Below are 21,697 nucleotides of genomic sequence, written 5' to 3' on the forward strand. Positions count from 1 at the left end.
CAAGCCTATCTCATCGGGCGGTGAAGATCTGGGCGGCAGAGACAGGAGATCCCCCAAACCACTGTAGTCAGCCATGCCTGATCCCATAGTTGCAGTGTCTGGATCCGTATCATCCCTTATGGGCTTGGGGGGGGGGGGGAGGGAGGTGAAGGGTGGAAGGGAGGCGGGGCCTCTTCGCCTTGCGTCGCTGGTAAAGGAAACCCTCTTTCTTCTTCACCTCAGGGAAGCTGGAACAGCACAAAGGCCCTCGAGATCATGGTGTAGAACAAGCCTATCTCATCGGGCGGTGAAGATCTGGGCGGCAGAGACAGGAGATCCCCCAAACCACTGTAGTCAGCCATGCCCGATCCCATAGTTGCAGTGTCTGGAGCCGTATCATCCCTTATGGGCTTGGGGGGGGAGGGAGGTGAAGGGTGGAAGGGAGGCTGAGGGTGAACTCTCCTCTTCTTGGATGGTGGTTCCTCCGATGGTCCCGGTGCAGCGGGTGGGGCCGCCGGCACAAGAGGCATCCTCGTCTGGATCTCCGAGCATAGGGTATGCAGAGCCGTGAGAATGTCCACTGAGATATCTCCAGGTGGTTGTTGAGGTGGTTTAGTTTAGTTTAGTTTATTTACTTGTATAGCGCACTTAACCCAAGGTAACGAGGCGCTGAGGTGGGTGCGGATGCGAGGGCGTTTGCAGCTTAGGCTGGTCCTCCAATCCCTCAACGCCCTGTTGCTACTCGGTCTCCTCGTTGTCACCTTCGTCGTCGCCCTCGTTGGGATCCTTGCCGTAGGGCCTGCTTTCGACGCATCATTCCTCCTGGAGGTACCAGAGGTTGGTAAACTCCTCCACAGAGGAGATATCTGAGCCCTGAAGGGCTACCGTGACCCCCCTTTCTCTGCGACCAAGGGAGACGGTTTCGGGGAAATGATAGGCATCATCTTCTCCGGCGTCCTTCCGATGGGTTGAAAAGAGGACTCCTCCCACCTGGCAGGTAGGGATACTCTTGCATTCGGGGCAGCGCCAGGATGGAAACACCTCCTCTCACTTAAAGCTTGTACTTTGGGCCTGCTCTCAAACTGGAAAGCAGGTAAAATGTGGGAGAAGATGGCGGCATTGGGGTTAATTTTATATAAGAGGCTGATCGCACGTTATTGGAAGGCCCTTTACTCTGCAATATGAACTGCGACGAAATATCATTAGGATCACAGTGGAGGGGACCACGGTTACAGAAAAAAGGTTGAGGTATAGGAAGAAACGTAGAGTTACTTTTCTGCAGAGTTTCTTATATACTAATATAAATGGTAAGTAAATATGTTACTGTATGGTCGATTTCACCTATACGTTACATTCTATGTCTTTATGCAATGCATGTTGAAATGCAAAAGGGCAGATTGAAAACTGTGTACAGACATAGTCTGGCAGATAACTGGATGACACAGTTGTTCGCTTTTCTTGGACAATACATGATGTATTGTTTTCATGAGGACTCAAATGTGGAAAGTAAAAAAAAGCCTGTTCAAATATTCATTTTGCATTGAATGTACATGGAAATGTTGTGCCCGATGCCACACCCTAACTCTTTCCGTGACCATGAATGCTGCCTGGGAGTTGTTGCCAAATTCACATATGGCGTTGATTAGTAATCACAGCAACTTTAATGTGTTTGGGGGAGCGGGGCAGCAGTGTTCGAAATGCCCCCCCCAACCCCAGGCCTTTTTGCACATTTTACACAATTCAAATCTTAAGAGTCTTCATTATGATTCTATTTTCAAGATAACACAACTTGGGTGCAGGTCCCAAAACACATTCCAGGTTCTCTGTACAGTTAGGATAGGGGTTCTACAGCCTCAACCTGTTCCCCCTGTTTACGTTTTCTTTACAATGCAATGGTTAAGCTAGTACTGTGCTTCAAGTTCCGTTTTTAGTCTTTTTGTGTGCTGTGATGCCTGCAGGTTTTTGGCGCTATATAAATAAATAACTAAAGAGTTGCTGCAACTCTGTGGCAGTTTTATCTTGGGTCAAGTACCCAGAGACCGCTCCAAGTAATTTCAGTTGCTTCCAAAGGCAATGTGTTCAAGCTCTGTTCAGTGTCAACGTGTCCAAAGGAAGGAGTGAAGGAAATCGCTCAATGGGCCTCATTATAAGCTTGCCGGTCCAGCAGCAACGGTACCGATAAGCTTGCTGGTACCGTTGTTACCGGACCGGCAAACTACAGAACGGCACCCTGCGAGTAGACCATGTCGGATGCACTGGCACCATTCACGCCAGGGCTGTAATGCCCCTGTATTTTCCCACTGCAAGGCGCAGGAATAATTTGCAAGTTTGGCGGCAGGCTGCCGGTTTTACCGGCAAGGCTACTGCCAAACTTCTAATGAGGCCCAATGTGGCAGCAGATATTAGGGGGGCTTTCTTGCCCCTCAGCGTGTCCTCTGCTATAAATAGGGGGGGCCAGGATACAGTCCTTCACTTGTATAGGACATCTTCTCACTATTTCAAAGCATTTAATACAGTCCCAGTGTGCTATTCAAATATCTTTTATTACCATTGTGATGGTGCTATGACTGTACTGGTTGAAAGGTGCAGCACTCTGGTCAGATTGACGCACGTGCTCCCGGAGAAAGAATCACACCATGTGTCCTTTAGAGATCCCTTTTTGTGGTGTCTCCCATTGTTTCCATTATGCACCAAAGTACAGCCAGTAGCCATGATGTTAAATGGTGCCTATGAGTTCCCCTTGTCTTAGACCTGTGAGCACAGACGTGCTTCAGCAGGCACGTCACAGGAGAACTACCCGTCACTGCTTCAGTTCTAGTATATTTGCAGCTCAACTGCTGATCAGCATCCTAGCAGTACTGCCTCCCCACTTGACATGTCTGTTTGGGATTTCACTTCTCCCATAGCACTACCTTTTTGATTGTTTGTGCAGTGCCCCAATGTCAGGGGAGCACAGTGCTCACAACCCCCCTGCATCAGAGTCCCCTGCCGCTGCTTATTTGGAAGGGGAGTCCAGAGCACTGTAGCCCCAGCATGATTTCCAGACTTAGCTTCTGCCTCCATGCTCAAGCTACCAAATGCTCACAGGCATGCTGTTTCCACCTTCAGAGGGTGGAAGTGGAAGCCATTTTCTAACGTCTCTACCCAACATAGAGAGAGAGAGAGAGAGAGCGATGGCCCTGGGAGCAGTCACCCTTCATTTCCACTGTCTCTGCTTCTAGTTTTCTACAGCTGTGGGTGCTGCCAGGACTGCTGCATTGGTGTGAAGAATACCTATTAATTCAGCTTGTATATGGAATGATTTTATCCAGATCGTAAAGGGATTAAGTCGGAGACAAAAAAATACAAAGCAAGGATGAATAAATATTTGCATTTTAGTAGTGTGGTGCAAGGTATTTCTGACAGCCCCCGTATCACAGGGCTGGGAGGTGAGATCGAAGACTGACAAAAAGCCTAAGCAAGGGGGAAGAAATACTTGCTCGTAGGAGTGATGAGAAGCAAGCACGGAACTATAATCCCCGGGAATTAAATCCCCAACATAGGAGTGGCATTAAATCCCTGAACCTGCAACTGCTAAGAAACTTTAGTTAGGAAACCTGGGGGGAGATTAGTATTCTCACAGTTGGGCCAATGAGACACATTCCTATCCCTTTTATATATTAACTTGCATCATTTCTGGGTTGACACCTTAGGACCAACAAGTGATAGTCGCACCCATTCTGACAAAGTCAAAGATTTTGAACGTGTACATTTTATTCATGTTCTGTTGGTCCTACGTCACATCTGCTGTATAGCATATATTAGTTATCAAAAACCAAACAATTTACAAGATACATAGAACACCCAATCACACCATGTACTCACAGTGAGTGATGCAATCCCTTTGTGGTAAGACTTGAGGGAATCTGCAATGCATGAAAGCGCCAGGCCATAGTCCTCCTCCTGCAGTGCCGTGAGGCACTGCTCCGCATGCGAGAACTCCTTCAAACTGTTAAGCCAGAAGTAAAAGTGTTCTGATGCCACCTGAGTAAGGAGGCTCTGGTAGAGTTCCCTGGCCATGTCATGATTACCCTAAGGAGAAATATAGAGGTAATGACAGGTGGCTGACCTACAGTATGGCAAATTTGAGAAACTCAATATATTTAATGCCTTTCTGGTAATTCACATTAACAATTTGAGATTTGCTTGGGTACAAAAGAGACTAGAACCTACTTGTTAGAATTGACAATTTGTCATGTGCATGCCATCCTGACGTCACTCACCCGGTCCAACCCCGATTCAGTAAAGATCTACCTTGGTAGTTAAGCCTCACCTGAAAAAATATAAATGCCCAGAAGCAAAGGAATCCTGACAGTCAGAGGATGAATGAACAGTGTTGGTAATAAAGGATTTTATCGATTTGAATATTTATTTTTTTAAGCTTTATTTTTCAGGTGAACTCCTCCAGCCAACATATTCAAACATTATTACATTCTCAGGTGAAAATACAGCTTTCAGGTTCACAATCTTTCCCCACCCCTCCCCCTCGTATCCCTCACCTACCTCCCCCATCCCCTATCCAACTCGTAAAAAATAACTAACATTTTGGTGGTGGGTCTGCATACAAACAGTTTTTGCACTCTAGGCTTAGCCCTTTGCATGCCTATGTGGGATTTCCCCCTCTTCTTGCGTCCATGCCGGCCTACATTTACTCACAGCACAGCGAAGTTCTGCAGCAGGGCGGGTTCTGCAACAGGGCGGGTTTGTGGTAAAATTGTTCTCTTTCGGATACAAACTCGTGAAATGCGAGCCATGTGTTTATAAATCTTTGGTATTTACCCATTGCCAATGCATATACGTTTGAATGGCCACGATTCCCCTCATTCTGACCCACCAAATTGCCAGTACCAGACCTTGCTCCGATTTCCAGTTTCGATTTGTATTTGTAAGTTAATACTGTGTAAGGATTTTGAACACATTGACATATTAGCTTGAAGGATCATGGAACATTATCTCTCATTTTAGCGTCTTGAATTTGAAAAGATAAAACTCCAAAAATGAGCCTTAATGATACTTCTATGCCATTTGTGCGTCTATTTTTATAGGTAGCAAGGCAGGACCTCCAAACACAGACTGCTTCCGAATGTTCTTTAATATATATTTACAAACTTCAGATAGCTTTTGATAAAGATGGTTGATTTGAATTTATGAATGATTATGGCTCAGAGTGCGCACAAGAGTAAGCCAAATGGAACGCTGTCTATGTTGAATTACCCTACATCTCCATTTCATACAAGACCCATTTCATATCCCTCTGCATCATTCACACCCCATGCTGAAAAACAAACCTAGAAAACTGATCCTCACAGAAAAATTACTCTGGTCCTTACTATCACACTCTGAACCATCCTTGGGTATTACTTACCTAGGTTCTGGTGGAATTTGTTTGGCGTCATCACCCCACAACTGTAGCCTATGACATCTGAGCACCCACTGGTGACCTTCACTCCTGGAAATGTTGCAAGATGATTCTTTAGAGCCGTTATACCTGCTTCCACGCTCCCATCAGCCCACAAAGACATCTTTACCCGAGAACCAGAATGTCAGAAAACTAGTTTTCAGGTTTCTTTTTGCTAAATTTGGTAGTGCACCAGTCTTTTTGCTAGCTTGCAAATGTCCGAATATATTTTTTGCCAAAAGTGAGGCTTTTCAGAGAACCTCAGTGAAGGCTGTAACTCATTTCTGAAGTGATTCCCTCACAAGCCCATAAGCCGATCTGGGCGGGGCTACCCGCCATTGCACCTCAATTTCCTCACCAAGAAGGCTTGTTGGGTTGCTATCTGGTGACAGTTCTGCACTTTTGTACTAAGGTTCAACATCTGGTTAATGGAAAGACCCATGACTCTACCCTGAAGAAACTGGAGGTGAGTTAGCAATTAACGATAGTGAGGGAATGTATGAAATGGAAATTAAGGAAAGGGAAAAAGTTAATGAAAGGGGGCGCAAGGACAGGGAGAAAGCATACAAGCTGGTACTCAAAAAGTTGAACATAGAAGATACCAATTACTCAGCGTTGCCTTCCCTCCCATGATTCCCAAAGAACTGTGTAGTATGCATGTATGTAGTTGGGAATATATATTAGCTTTCTTGAATGCAATCTGAAATAGCTTGTAGGTTACCTGGTGTGACTATTAAGAGTGCAGATACGTTATACCATCTTGTGTACAGTGCTTACCATTAGGCTCTCCCCAGAATGGACACGAGACAATTCTGGAATTGGATGAGCCAGAATAGGATAGTAATGAGTGTAAAACTGCTTTGACACTCAAACTTGTTAAGACTTCTGTTCAGAATGTGAGGCCTTATAGGTAGCACAATACAATAATTGTGTGAGTTGGGTGAATGATTCCCTGCAAGACTTGTATGGTTGGTTGACTAGCCATAATTTGGAGTCTTTTGAAAGCTTAGTCAATTTGGTCATGCATGTGCACACATCATGTAGACTTCCTGAGTTGCATCAGCTGTTAGCTGATTTTAAGATTTTGGTTCCCAAGAAGTGAAGCACACCCTACGTGCTCTATGAAGGTAAGTGCATGCCCTATGCTTGTTCTCGGACTCTGAGGAGCATCGCCTTAGAACATAAATTGAAATAGCATCTTCCTCTATTCAGGTGAAGGAAAATAGGAAACTAGCCTTGGTGGACAAGATTAAATCCATCCTCCCCAAACACTGGGAATTAGTTTAGCCATTTCTGTAGATGCTAAAAATACTACTGTACCGAGAACTGCTGTTGGCACTACTGTATTAGGCAGTTGCTTAGGAGGGAAAGTGGCCCTGGTAAAACACCCCTCCCCCTTGATTTTACTCGTCTGCCTCGTGGCCTCCAAGATTCCAAAAGCTTTGGTCTATCAGTTCCTTCATTGTCCAAAACAATATTACAGGCAATGTAATGCTGGGAAATAAACTGGAAGAGAAAGGTTTTCTTTTAAGATTCCTTGCACACTGCAGAGGTTGTGAGCCATAGCAAATCTCCCCGTTCCCCAAACAAAGGGTCAGCTGGTCAAGGTTACTCCTATGCATGAAAAGGTAAAAGCTACCTGAAGTGTAGCCTGTACTTGTGCATGACCTTGTTAAGAGTGGAAGGTGAGGTCTCCATATTAAGTGGGGCCCCCTAGTAGCAAGAAGCTGCCTAGATATTTAGGCCTGTCTAGGGTAGAGGGGCATGTTAAAGAGAACTGAGAATTAAGAGGAGTCTCTCTCTTCTGAGAGTTTTAGGGTGCAAATCCCTGCTCAAACAAGAAATAAAAACCTGAAAAGTGTTGCATGTCCCTAAGCCTACAGATCCTGGACGTCCTCATTCAGAATGTGCCTAGGACTAGTTACAAAAACGTAACATTAGGAAAGGGGGAAATGAGTCCCTTAACCTTAGTCTGGGGGTGCGAGTGTTAGGTCAGGAATTCATTTTTAGATTTCCGTTTGCTAACTTTGGTAGTTCCCCAGTGTTTTGCATGGGCTGCTAGTGTCCCAAACTTATTTTTGGCAACAGTGATCCCTGTTACAAAGCTTCACTGAAGGCTACAACTGGTTTGGGCTTTTTGCCTATGCAGGTCTGGGTTTTCTGTAGACTCCTGCTGCGACCCCACATCTGCTGGTTTGAGTCTTCTACTCTGAAACCATTTTCAGCGCAGTTCACCACTGCATCTGGCCGTTTTGCTGCTTGGCTGTGGGTAGCTGCCATGGTCCAGAAGAGTGCTGAGACTCAGCATCCTACTTGATCTTTTGCTTGGGAAATCTAAAAAGGTTCCTCACCCATTGTCACTGTCCTGAGACTTTTCTGCTGAGCTGCCTGCCTTGTTTGTCCTCCAAGCCATTAGGAGAGATCTCTGTAGGTTCCCTCTCCTTTCATGAGCCTTCTTCACTGAAATAGTTGCCGCAGGCTTGGTGGTTGACACCGTGGGAAGGTCTTTTGTTCCCCTTGTGGATCGTTGCTGGCTGTAACGCTCACCTGATTCCCGCAGAAGCGCCGGTCTTGACTGGGTGAATGCCGTATCTTCAAAGGTGATGTGTAACACACGGTTGGCTCTTTGGGCTGGACCTCTGTGCACTGTATGTCTGACTCGAAGAGTAAGATGTCTGCAGATAGAAAATATGGGATTAATGAACTGGGGTTATTGGGTGCCTCTCTCCTCTTCCCCTTCTCTTCTCCTGTAGAACCCCAAAGGTTAACGCCCTCACCTTAGGTAAGTGAACGCCGAGCTCTCCATCTGCCTCGGGGCAGGGTGCCGTAACCAGTTTCTTCACTGGATAAGGGTGCAGGCCTCTTGACCTCAGAGGACTGCTGTCCGTCGTTAACTGCACGAACGGTAAGTTCTGGGCACTTCAAATGTCTTAAAAGACTTTTGTAATGATATCTCTTGTTTTGCAGGGTTCCGGCGATGGCGGATGGCGGGCTGATGAGAGTTGAGGATCGAACCCGCGTGAGGAATAGAAGCGCCTGGAAGCACGTAAGTAAGCGCTTGTAGCCTGCTTCACGATGCGCACTAACTGTCCCTTTTATCTTGCAGGTACAAGTTCGGAGCTTTAGAGAAGCTGAAGGGTGCTGGAATACCCACTGGATTCGGCGTGGGAAGGAGTAATGGCACGTGAGTAATAAAGTTGCCCAATGTCTTTAAACGCACTTTCTTTTGTCTTTCAGATGCGGGATGCAGCGTCGAAGGCCTCCGGAGCGTGCGAAGAGCTGGTAAGCTTTTGTGTTTCAGATGCCGGAATGCAGCGTGAGGCGTTGGTGACAGCCGATGGACCAGGTAAGAGATGGGCTGCCACTGAAGACCGTAGTGCTAACCTGTTCTTTCTTTGTCTTTACAGGTGCTGCTGAAGACTGGATTCCAGGATGGTAAGCCTTTGTTCCCTTAGGCCCAGGATCAGAAGCAGAAGACACGATGAGCGTTCTGCTGCAGAGAATGCAGAATAACGCAAAGCAAGATTCATTCATCGGGTGTGGTTTAAATAGCCTTCTGTAGTGCTTAGGTATCTCCTTCCACAGCCACGCCTAGGTAAGAAAAGAGTTCCTGCTTTCCAGAAGAGTTCCAGTGTTCTGAACCTAGGGAGTGGCTCCTGCCCCACCCAACAGGAAAAGTAGTCCCAAACAGAAGAGGATCAGGGGTTCAACTGGCAGGTAAGTAAGCAGCATGGTCTGCTGCAGGTAAGTCCACCCAAGCATTATGAGCCCGGCGCTTCCAGCGCTGGGACTGGGCAACTTTATGAGCCTGGTGCCACTGGCGCCAGGACAGGGTCCAAAAGGTCCCAATTGGGACTGGCTGGCACTCGGAACCGGGGTTATGGGTCTGCTTCCAAGGGAGTCGGGCAAGTCCTGATCTTTTGGAAGCAGAGATCATGACAGCACCCCCCCTCAAGGCCCCTCCCAAACCGGGCTTCTCCGGGGGTTTGGGCTTGTTAGGAAATGTTCGATGAAATCTTTTGATTAGACGAGGCGCGTGGACATATTCTGCAGGTTCCAAGGATCTTTCTTGGGGACTGTAGCCTTTCCAGTCAATCAGGTAAAATAGTTTAGATTTGGAGATCTTGGAATCCAGGATGCTTTTGACTTCAAACTCGAGTTCTCCATCAACTAGAATAGGTTTTGGAGATGTAGTTAGTCGGGTTTGAGGTTGCACGGGTTTTAATAGAGAGACGTGGAAGACCGGATGTATCTTCATGTGAGGGGGCAAGTCCAACTTGACCGCTACTGGATGTACTATGGTAGTGATGGAATAGGGACCAAGGTATCTTGGGTTGAATGTGCGTGGTCCTTTTAGAGGTAGATATTTGGTGGATAACCAGACTTGATCTCCTACTTGATATTGGGGGGCTTCCTTCCGATGTTGGTCTGCTCCTTTTTTGTATTCTTCTTTAGCCCTTTGAAGGTGAGAAACGGCTTCCTTAAAGGCTTGGGTGATTGTAGAATGCAGGTGGTCTACTGCTGGTGTTCCAAGATCTTGGAGTGGATCCAACTCCGAGGTTCGAGGGTGACTACCGTATAAAAGAAAAAACGGGGTCTCCCCAGTTCCCGAGTGGACAGAGTTATTGTAGGCATATTCGGCTATCCAAAGGATATCTTTCCAAGTTTTTTCAGTTTGTTGTAGCATGCAGCGCAAATACTGTTCCAGAGTTTGATTGGTCCTCTCGGTTTGTCCGTCGGTTTGAGGGTGGTGGCTGGTCGAAAGTCTCACATCAATTTGAGCCGACCGACAGCAACTTCGCCAAAAATGAGAAATAAATTGACTACCTCGATCCGAAATTAGAACTGAAGGAAAACCGTGCAATCGGACGATGTTTTCGAGAAATTCTCGGGCCAGAGTTGCTGCTGTTGGTAAGCCTTTGAGTGGAATGAAATGCGCCATCTTGGAGAATAGGTCCACGATTACTAGGATCGTATTGTATCCGGAGCATGGAGGTAGATCGGTGATGAAGTCCATAGAAAGCGTATGCCAAGGGCGAGGGGGGATGTCAAGAGGGCGTAAGAGGCCGGCTGGTTTTTCCTTTTGACTCTTGTTTTGGGCGCATATTCCACAGGACATTATAAAGTCTCTGATATTTTTTTTCCAAGACGGCCACCAGAAGTAGCGCTTGATCTTTTCCGAGGTCTTGGTCATACCGGGATGTCCTTCCATTAAAGAATCGTGATAACAAGAGATTACCTTTTTCTGTAAATCTGTGCTGGGAAGGTATAACCGTTCTTGGAAATATAATAGGTTGTCCTTCACCGTAAAGTCCTTTCCCTGCAGATGCCAATTCTGTATGTCTGCTGGAGTTACCAGTAGCCTGGCTTTATCCTTAACTTCCTCTATGGATTGTGTGGCGATTACACCTAGAATTCTTTGTTCGGGAATGATCGGTACAGGTTTAGGATTGATCAAATGTTCTTCCACTCCCATCCGAAAAAGGGCATCAGCTTTACCGTTTTTTGTACCAGGTCGATAGGTAATTATGAAGTCAAACTCGGCAAAGAATAGTGCCCAACGGAGTTGCCTAGAGGATTGAGCTTTTGCGGTTTTCAAATATTGCAGGTTTCGGTGATCTGTAATCACAGTAACGGTGTGTCGGGCCCCCAGAAGATAATGCCGCCAAGCCTTAAAGGCGGACTTGATAGCTAGAAGTTCCTTATCAGTAATAGTGTAATTGAGTTCAGGAGGCGAGAATTTGCGGGACCAAAATGCCACGGGATGCAACTGATTGGTTACTGGGTCCTTTTGTGATAGAACTGCCCCCATGGCAAGACTCGAAGCATCAGTTTCAACGATGTAGGGGAGTTCTGGGCAAGGATGTTTTAAGATCGGTGCAGAGATAAATCTAGTCTTCAAATTCTGGAAAGCTTGTTCCGCCTCGGTAGACCATTCAAAACGTTTGTTTTTCTTTAACAAGGCGGTGATGGGCTGGACTATTCGAGAGAATTCGGGGATAAACCTGCGGTAAAAGTTAGCGAAGCCTAACATGCTTTGAACACCTTTTACGGAGGATGGCGATGGCCATTTGAGAATTGCATCGACCTTCTTTGAATCCATACGCACTCCGCTAGGTGATAATATGAATCCCAAGAATTCAAATTCAGTCACGTTGAAAACACATTTTTCCAACTTAGCGAAAAGTTTGTGTTGACGCAATCTCTCGAGGACCATTTTCACGTGTTTCCGATGTTCAGTTTCGGATGAAGAATAAACGAGGATGTCGTCAATGTAAACAACAACACACACATCTATGAGCTCTCTGAGGACATCGTTCATAAAATATTGAAAGGCGGCCGGGGCATTGCAAAGTCCGAAGGGCATGACCTGATATTCAAATAGCCCATACTTGGTGCGGAAGGCCGTCTTCCATTCATCGCCCTCTTTTACTCGTACCAAGTGGTAGGCTCCTCTAAGATCCAGCTTTGTATATATGCATGCTTTTCTGACTTGGTCCAGGAGTTCAGGGATCAAAGGTAACGGATATCTATTCTTAACGGTGATCTGGTTCAGGGCGCGATAATCTATACAAGTTCTAAGGTCCCCTTCTTTTTTTGGAACAAAGAACAAAGCTGAGGAAGCAGGGGACTTGGAAGGACGAATAAACCCATTCGCTAGGTATTGATCCAGGTATTGTCGGAGGTGAAGATTCTCAGGCTCGGTGAGGGCATAAATTCTACTACAAGGAGGAGTAGATCCAGGTATCAGGTCTATCTGGCAGTCATAAGACCTATGAGGAGGTAGAGAGTTAGCCTGATCCTTCCGGAAAACATCTTGGAATTCTAGGTATTCAGGAGGTAACTGGGGAGCCTCCGAGGAAATTGCTGCCAGTGCAACACCAGGTCGAGGGTGACAAGTAGAGACACATTCTGGAAACTGAACCGTTCTTGCTCGCCAATCGATCTGAGGATTGTGCTTCTCTAACCAAGGAATTCCTAGAATAATCTGGAACTGAGGGGCCTTGATCACATCGAACACGATCTTCTCATGGTGTCCATCTTGACTTACTAGCGTCACTTCTTGGGTGGTATGCGTTACTGGTCCGGAGGCTATCTCCGTACCATCCACCGTAGTAATGACTTCCTTTACAGCCTTTGGACAAAGAGTCAGATTCATCCTCAAAATCATTTCATGATCCACATAATTGCCGATGGCACCGCTGTCGATGTAAGCTTCAATCGCATGTAATCGATCCGGATGTTCAGGGCTAATGAGGACCATAGGTATCACGAAATGCGAGGTCACGGAACTGGTTTTAACGCTCGGCAAGAGGACCTCTATTCTTGTCGGGCGAGGTCGTTTCCCTGCTCAGAGTTTGTGACCCTGGTAACTGCAGCTCCTACTGCCTTCTTGGCTGGTTTCACCGGACAGTCTCGAAGAAAGTGCCCCGAGTTTCCGCAACAGAGGCATAATTGCAGCTGTTTTCTCCTTTCCCGCTCCTTTTGTGTTAGTGGTCCTTTCAGGCCCCCTATTTGCATGGGTTCCCCGGAGTCCACTCCTTTGGTAGGAGTTGGTGGTTTGGAAAATACTCGAGCATCAAACTTGGAACGATCGGCCTTCCTGTTCTGCAGTCTGTGGTCAATTTGAACGACTAAGTCAATATAGTCCGAACAGTCTTGCGGGGGATTCACTACTTGGGCTAACACATCTTTGAGCTCTCCACGTAGACCTCTATAAAACAGCGTAATCCTTTTGTCCTCAGGCCATAGAGTTTCCACTATCAGTCTGTTGAAAGACGCAATATAAGCCAAAAGGTCTTGATTACCCTGTCGCAATGAAAGGAGCTCATTGTCCAAGGCCTGCCCCTGTGAATGTCTTGCAAACAGTTTTTCCATACTGAGCTGAAAAGCTTGAAAATCATGGAGAACCGGATCATCTTGATTAACTAGAAGGATCGACCAGTCTGCCGCATTGCCACTAAGGTACGAAAGCTACCTTAGCTTGATCAGTTGGAAAGGCTGCTGGCCGGCATAAGAAGTGCAACCGGCACTGATTAATAAATACTGCAAACCTCTTTGGGTCACCAGAAAATCGTTCGGGCGGAGCCAGAGGTACATTCCCAGGTAGGTTGATCTGCACTGGGTTCGTAGAGGATGTTGAAGGAAGATTTGCCCCTGATGCGGGTAACGGAGTTTGTCCGGCTTGTGACTGTAGCAATTGTCTAGCGAGATCGTCTGTTCGCTCCTTGGAAATAATCAGTTCCCTTCTTAGAGCATTCGTTTCCTGACGGGCTGCATGCACTTCTGCTCTTAGTTCCCCAAGTAACTGGGCTAGCTGGTCGGTATCCGAGGTTTCCATAGCGCCTGGGTGGGAGTTTTGCGGTAGGCTTTGCGTTCTGTAACGCTCACCTGATTCCCGCAGAGGCGCCGGTCTTGACTGGGTGAATGCCGTATCTTCAAAGGTGATGTGTAACACACGGTTGGCTCTTTGGGCTGGACCTCTGTGCACTGTATGTCTGACTCGAAGAGTAAGATGTCTGCAGATAGAAAATATGGGATTAATGAACTGGGGTTATTGGGTGCCTCTCTCCTCTTCCCTTTCTCTTCTCCTGTAGAACCCCAAAGGTTAACGCCCTCACCTTAGGTAAGTGAACGCCGAGCTCTCATCTGCCTCGGGGCAGGGTGCCGTAACCAGTTTCTTCACTGGATAAGGGTGCAGGCCTCTTGACCTCAGAGGACTGCTGTCCGTCGTTAACTGCACAAACGGTAAGTTCTGGGCACTTCAAATGTCTTAAAAGACTTTTGTAATGATATCTCTTGTTTTGCAGGGTTCCGGCAATGGCGGATGGCGGGCTGATGAGAGTTGCGGATCGAACCCGCGTGAGGAATAGAAGCGCCTGGAAGCACGTAAGTAAGCGCTTGTAGCCTGCTTCACGATGCGCACTAACTGTCCCTTTTATCTTGCAGGTACAAGTTCGGAGCTTTAGAGAAGCTGAAGGGTGCTGGAATACCCACTGGATTCGGCGTGGGAAGGAGTAATGGCACGTGAGTAATAAAGTTGCCCAATGTCTTTAAACGCACCTTCTTTTGTCTTTCAGATGCGGGATGCAGCGCCGAAGGCCTCCGGAGCGTGCGAAGAGCTGGTAAGCTTTTGTCTTTCAGATGCCGGAATGCAGCGTGAGGCGTTGGTGACAGCCGATGGACCAGGTAAGAGATGGGCTGCCACTGAAGACCGTAGTGCTAACCTGTTCTTTCTTTGTCTTTACAGGTGCTGCTGAAGACTGGATTCCAGGATGGTAAGCCTTTGTTCCCTTAGGCCCAGGATCAGAAGCAGAAGACACGATGAGCGTTCTGCTGCAGAGAATGCAGAATAACGCAAAGCAAGATTCATCCATCGGGTGTGGTTTAAATAGCCTCCTGTAGTGCTTAGGTGTCTCCTTCCACAGCCACGCCTAGGTAAGAAAAGAGTTCCTGCTTTCCAGAAGAGTTCCAGTGTTCTGAACCTAGGGAGTGGCTCCTGCCCCACCCAACAGGAAAAGTAGTCCCAAACAGAAGAGGATCAGGGGTTCAACTGGCAGGTAAGTAAGCAGCATGGTCTGCTGCAGGTAAGTCCACGCAAGCATTATGAGCCCGGCGCTTCCAGCGCTGGGACTGGGCATCTTTATGAGCCTGGTGCCACTGGCGCCAGGACAGGGTCCAAAAGGTCCCAATTGGGACTGGCTGGCACTCGGAACCGGGGTTATGGGTCTGCTTCCAAGGGAGTCGGGCAAGTCCTTATCTTTTGGAAGCAGAGATCATGACACTGGCTCAGGGTGCAATCCTGGGGCATTGGATTGTGTAAACAGCACCTGGGAAAGAACACCTGTACTAACCGGGTTGTTGTGCCATGCTGCAGCCATTTTCGATAAAAAAAACTGCTGCCCTGATTACATACCTTACGGTCCTGGGGTGGTTGATTATTTGTGTCCCCTCTGGTCCAGAGATGAGATTCTTTGGAGGGAAGGCTATACCTCATTTCCGATAGACTTCTACTGGGGGTCATTCTACTCTTCTGCACCTTCGTCTGTAGCTGCTGGTTCGCCCATCAACCAATGGGATCTCTTATTTTAAACATTCATTTTTATTTGCATTTATCAATATCAAATAACATCTCATGTAATTGAACAAATAACCACATTCCCAGCCTCCCACAGTTCCGGCAGTCTATATTCATATCCTGTGCTGGGACCCCCAAAAGCATATGGAGGGGATCCATGCTCAGCTGAACACCAGTAACATCCTTAATCCAACGAAGGAGTTCTTGCCAAAAAATGTGGATTCTGGGGCAATACGAGCACATATGGGAGAGGAAACCCACCAGACCACAACACTGTGGGCAGAGCGCAGAGGACCCCGCAAACACATTTGCGAAATCTTGATTGGATCCCTATGCCATCCTTGTAGCATCTTATAGTTATGTTCGATGGTGGAGGTAAAGAGATTACCATGAAGGGTTACCCAGAAAAGTCTAGCCCAGTCTTCTTCTGTGATCTCCCCACCCGCCACTTCCACCCAGTATCTTTTAAAGGTGTGTCTGCCCATTGTGGACGTGGACACCAGGATTTTATAAATGCTCGAAAGAATGCCGTTGTGTGTGGTCGCAGCATCCAGCACTTTCTGAAATGGAGTTAGCTCTCTAGCAAGCAAAGCACACCACTTCTGATCTGTAAACATCCCCTTCAAGTGCAAGTAGTTGAAGATCGAAATCGTATCGCTCCCCAAAAACTCTCGGACCTCCCCAAGGCCCCTAAATTGACTGTTTCCAAATAACTGGCCTGCTCTTTCAAGCCTCCTGTCTCACCACTGCTGGGCATACCTCATTCCCTGGCTAGCTAAACTGAATGGAAGGCCCCACACCAATGAGAGTGGTGAGGGCCATTAAGAGAAAAACCTGTTTACTCCATTGTTTCTCCATACCTCCCAGAGAACGGCCAGCGTGAGATTTCTCACTTTCCCCAGAATATCTTTCTGCTGCGCTCATATGAAGTTCCTTACCTTTAGTGGGTGCAATTCTAAATCCTCGACGTAAGAACAGTAAGTTCTCATGTGTCCCTCATCTGCTCTAACATGACTCTCAATTCTTACAATATAAATAAAGTTCTAGGAAACCAACGTCCCCCTGGTCACGCGGGAGCATAAGGGTAGCCATTTTCACTCTAGGTCTCTTGTTCTTTCAGACTATTATAGTTAGGGCACTTCTCAGGTCATTAAAGAACATATCCGGAAGTCTAGCCAGGAGGGCTGTAAACATATAAAGCAGTTGTGGGAGGATGTTCGTCTTTATGGATGTCATGCAACCGTACTAAAAGAGTCACGGGCTCCCATCTTTTAAGATCTTCCTTAATCTTGTACACCAGGGGGTATAAAAGTTTCCCTTAGTTAATTGTTAGGTCCCTAGTCAGGTAAACTCCCAAGTACCGCAATCAAACCTTTCAACCCTCATGCTCGTATACCTAGAGCACTCGTCCAGATTGAATCCACCCACCCCCAAGGGCATGATACAGGACTTGTCGACATTTATTTTTAGGCCAGAGAGGGATCCGAAACGCTCTATTTGTGCCACAAATTCGGGAAGCGAAGAGGGGATATTAGTGAGGTAGACTAGGGTGTCATCCGCGAACAACGATAGTTTAAACTACACATCCCCACACTTAGTGCCCCTGATCCCCTGGTTAGCCCTGATCAAAATCGCCAGTCATCCCATTGTGAGGGCGTATAGGAGTGGCGAGAGGGGACACCCCTGTCTTGTCCCTCTCGTCAAACGGATACATTCAGATAAAACATTATTGATCTGCACCCTAGCCGTGGGTGTCATGTACAACGCCTCCACCCATCGAAGAAGGTGTGACGCGAGGTCCATCTTCCCCCAATACCGCCTTCCACCCTGTCAAAGGCCTTTTCCGAGTCTATAGAAACAAGACATGTGTCAGAGTCATTGGCTTGTGCTGTGTACATCAGGTTAATGGTCTTCTGCCTTCCCTACCCCGGATAAAACCCACCGGATCCCCATGGACTAGGGATAGTAGCAGGGCCTCCAGTCTGCCACCCAGGATCTTAGCTAGGTGTTAGGGAGAATTCTCTGTTTAGGCTGAATTTCCCTACCTAGTGAGTCCCCCAGCAGCTTTGCTGGATTTCTAGGGTTTCTTTTTTTTCTCCTGCCAAGAGTGAGACTCTTTTACCCTCACTCTTGGGCATGTTGAAGTGTGTTTTCTTGGTTAAGCCTTGTGTTGGATGGGCTATGGGGTCTTTTACTCCATAGGGCCTCATGTATTTTTGTGATGTGGGTTACACAGCACCCTCTGTGCCGTAACCCAGGGGTGTCCTAGGGACTCCCCAACATAGACTCCATACCCTGGGACTGACTACTGTCTCCCAGGGCATGTAAAGTCACCAAAGACTTTACTAGTCTTAAATCCTGAACAGAACCAGTACAAACCATCATATTGTGGACGTACTGGCTGGGGCAATTCGATTGCCCCAGGGTCTGTTAGTCAAGGGGGCACGTCTCCGTCCCCCCTGATCGAGTTTTGGCTGGTGGCAGTGGAAACTACTTTTTATATTCGACCGCGAATATTTTCCTATGGGATTTCCCATTGTTTTAGGCTAACACATTTAATTATTTATTTACGGTAGCCTTAAACATACCGCCGGTTTATATATTTATTATTATAACTCCGGTTGGGATTTTTTGCCAAAACTTGATGCTAAAATGGCGTTGGCATTCGCCTCTGTATCTCTGACCCAAAGTGGAGCCCTTTGTCCCACTTTTGGCGGGCTTCTCCACAGAAGCCCTCCAAAGTGGTGCCACTCTGTCTGGGGTACTTAGGAGGGGTGGAGGGGGATTTAGGCACCCTGGACTGAGTTACCTAGGTAACTCAAGTCGCACTCCGACCTGATTGGCCCAAGTGGTGAGCCGGCCGGCTCACCACTTAGCATGTTTGAGTGACAGCTAGGCTGGGTGAATGGGGGTTTGCTGCATAAAAGCAGGGCTTTGGGGACTGGAACTTCAGAAGTCGCCACAGGACCTAAGAATCCAACGAGGGACGAGCTGAGCTGATCTGCTACGACGACACCGCCGGTGGAGCCCTGCTGAACCATCTCACCACTTTTCCCGACGACCGAGGAGAACTCTTAACGGAGTGGCTCCTTCCCTTGACTGGTGGGGACAACCAGTTTTCACCTTCTTTCCGCTCTTCGAGGTATCTCGTGGCCGCCTTGCCAGTGCCAAGCACCCCGGCAACCGGAATACCCACCACTTTTACCCCAACCGCGAAAGTCGGTACAACCCTTTAACCGGAGGACTCCGCGGCTGGTTTCTTCCCGGGCAGTGCAACGACCTTCTTCTTCTGCTCTTCAGCGAGATCTTCTTCTCCCCTGACCGACGTCGAGCCTTGCTGCCACTGCCTGGAACAACTGCCCCCGCTGGAGGATCCTTTCCGTTAAGGTACCGTGTTCCGCCTGGCTTCCCTTGCCACCGACTGTACGGGGTAGTTTTAGCCCCCGGCTTTCGATCCTGGGATTGCCTGGGACACTTTGGCTAAACTTTCTAAGCCTCTCTAACTCTTTTCCGAACTCTTTTGCAAGACTCTGAATCCCTACCAACTGTGTGATCTTGGGCACGTTTTCGCTCTGTCTGCTCTAAGAGTGGGCCCTGCTTAGTGACTTTTGCTCACCTGTGACTTTGTGCTTCTTTGAGGTTACAAAAAGTGTTCTTAACCTTAGAGTGGTGTGTTTATCCTAATTCTGCTCCTTCTCCCTCCCTTCTTTTTACCTACTAGAGTGTCATCTAACGTTAAGCGCTCACCTCTGTTTGAATTATGTGGTGTTAACCTAGAGTTGTCTAGATAGGAATAAGGATTGGGACTGCTTTCCATATAACTGTGTTTGGAGTGTTTTACTATATTTTGCTAGAGTGTTTTCAACTTATGTGTTCTTGAAAATAAATAACTATATACTTTTGAAACCAAGCTCTGGTCAGTGTTTGCTTGTGCTATTGTGTCTGAGTACATATTGTGTATACTTTGCATACTGCCTAACTCTTCTTGAGGGAAGTCTGACTGCTCAGCCACAGCTACCAGGTAAATCTGGGTGGTGCAGACTGCTACCAAGTGGGTTTACTGCTATACCTGTAGTCTTAAATCTTTTGCAGTGTTCCCCAAGGGAACTGCACAGGTTTCTGCCTAACACTAGGACCTTCACGTTGTTATTCAGTAAGGAAATCGCTTGATACGATGAGCCGCACGTTGGGTTCTTTCCCTCCTTGGGTATAGACACTATAATTGCCTCTGCCATTGTGGTCGGGAGGGGGTCCACCAGCAACACAGCATTGAAGACTAACCATGTATGGTGCCACTGTGGGCCTGTACATTTGTTCAGATTTCACTGAACATCCATCTCTGCCCAGGGCTGTACCCGCCTTCATCCCACTGATGGCATGTGTGATTTCCTCCTGAGTTATGGGCTTACCCAGTCGTTCGGCCACTTCTCCCGTCAGCCACGGTAGGGAGAGGCCACCCAAGAAGGCAGCAATCTGGGCATCATTTCCCAAATATTCTGAGGCATACAGCCCTTCGTAGAACTTGGCAAACTCCCTCCCAATGCCAGTTGGGTCATATACCGCAACATTCCCCTCCCCCTTGATGACAGCAATAGTTTTCCTTCTCCGTTCCTCCTTTAGACGCCAGGCCAGGATCTCATCTGCTTTCTCCCCACATTCATGACATTTTTCCTTGAGGAATACCAGTTTTTTCTCTGTGTCTTGGATAAGAATGGAGTTTAATTTTCCCTCCTACAGCCACAGCTTAGTGGCCTTTGCTGGCGATAAGTATATGCCCTTAGGTCCCCCTGGTTGTAACTCCTGTATTTTCCTCCTCAACCCTTCCTCTTGTTCCCTCCTATCTTTCTCTGTGAGCCCATTCTAATTAGGACCCCCGAATAGTGGCCTTAAAAGCCCTCCCAGAGAGATTGTACCCCACCTTCTCCATTGTCATTGAAGGTAAAATACTCTGATGTCAGCGAGGAGAGTCTGGCCAAGATCTTTATCCTTACGTAAAAAGTCATTACATCGCTACCCTCTCGGGAACCACTGGCAGGGTTAATTCCCCACTGATATCCTTATCAAATCATGGTCCAACCATGGAACAGGCCTTACATAAGAATCTCTAACCTGGACTTACCAGGATTAAGCATATCCTTGAATATGAGTTATGTATAGATGAAAAATATGTGAAGGGTCTATCCTCAACCTCACAGTCTAGCAGGGAATCAGTCAGGCCCAGCTCCTGGTTCACTTATCTGAATTGTCTGGATTCAGTCCGCTAGGTCGAGCAACTGCTCCCTCCCCAACCTCTTTTGGTCCCTTACCGAGTCCAGGACGATGTTAAAATCACCCCCAATGATCAGACGCCCTTCCACAAAAAGGACCAGTTACCTTTTTCACTCCCTCCCAAAAACTCCACTTGACCAGAATTTGGGCAGTAAATTGAGCATATAGTTAACCTCTCACCGTGCAAGCACCCCTTAATAAACGAAAAACTACCTTCAGGGTTGCTCTGCACCCCATCGACCTCTAGGCCCAGTCGGGCCAAAATAACTATTGGCACCCCATGCTTCTTTCTGTCACCAGAGGACACGTATACCTCCCCCACCAACCTTCCTTGTGCCATTGCCAGTGCGTCTCCTGTAACAGGAGATCCAGACTCTCTTTTTGAAACTACTGCATTGTCATGTATCTTTTAGTCGGGGAGTTTAGCCCCCCAGTGTTGAGGGAGCTAATCACCATCTCACTTCCTAGAGCCAGGACTCTGCTCCCATATTTCCGATAACTGCATTCCCACCCGGAGATCTCTCATCCAACAATCATAACTGAAAAGTTACCTGTAAGGATCTTCACACGTAGAAAAAGAAACCCCAAAAAACACTTGAACCGACTAGAAACTCTGTATGATCATGCCCTACCTCTCTGGGATCTTACCCTCCCAAATCCCCCGAGCATCCAAATCTGATTGACCTCTCACACCGGACCAGACCTAGATCACCAGAAGTTCCCTGATGCAGGGCAGAACCATAACTGCGCCCCACTTCAAACGCATTGAAATGTTCCAATATCTCCCCCATGTTTCACACAATCTTTCCCATGTCACCTTTATACTCGTCTCCCGCCTCCCCAGTCAAGATGAACATCACTGTTCAAGGCTAGGCCACTCCACCGCCAGGCCCCCTGCCCTCATACTTCTACGAAGGCCAATCAAGATCAAACAT

At 47.4% G+C, this 21,697-nt stretch overlaps 1 protein-coding gene across 3 annotated transcripts in view; it reads right to left on the reverse strand.

The window, feature by feature from the left end:
- Positions 1-21,697, reverse strand: part of INTS7 (integrator complex subunit 7) — a 673,605-nt gene that overhangs the window by 258,810 nt on the left and 393,098 nt on the right. For all 3 annotated transcript variants that reach the window (XM_069608525.1, XM_069608526.1, XM_069608527.1), the window contains one exon: positions 3,844-4,050. In XM_069608525.1, coding sequence (XP_069464626.1) covers positions 3,844-4,050 — 207 coding nt within the window. The remainder of the gene's footprint in view (positions 1-3,843; positions 4,051-21,697) is intronic.

The sequence above is a fragment of the Ambystoma mexicanum genome, chromosome 4q (assembly GCF_040938575.1).
Source record: "Ambystoma mexicanum isolate Mex_15411 chromosome 4q, UKY_AmexF1_1, whole genome shotgun sequence".
In the NCBI taxonomy this organism is placed as follows: domain Eukaryota; kingdom Metazoa; phylum Chordata; class Amphibia; order Caudata; family Ambystomatidae; genus Ambystoma; species Ambystoma mexicanum.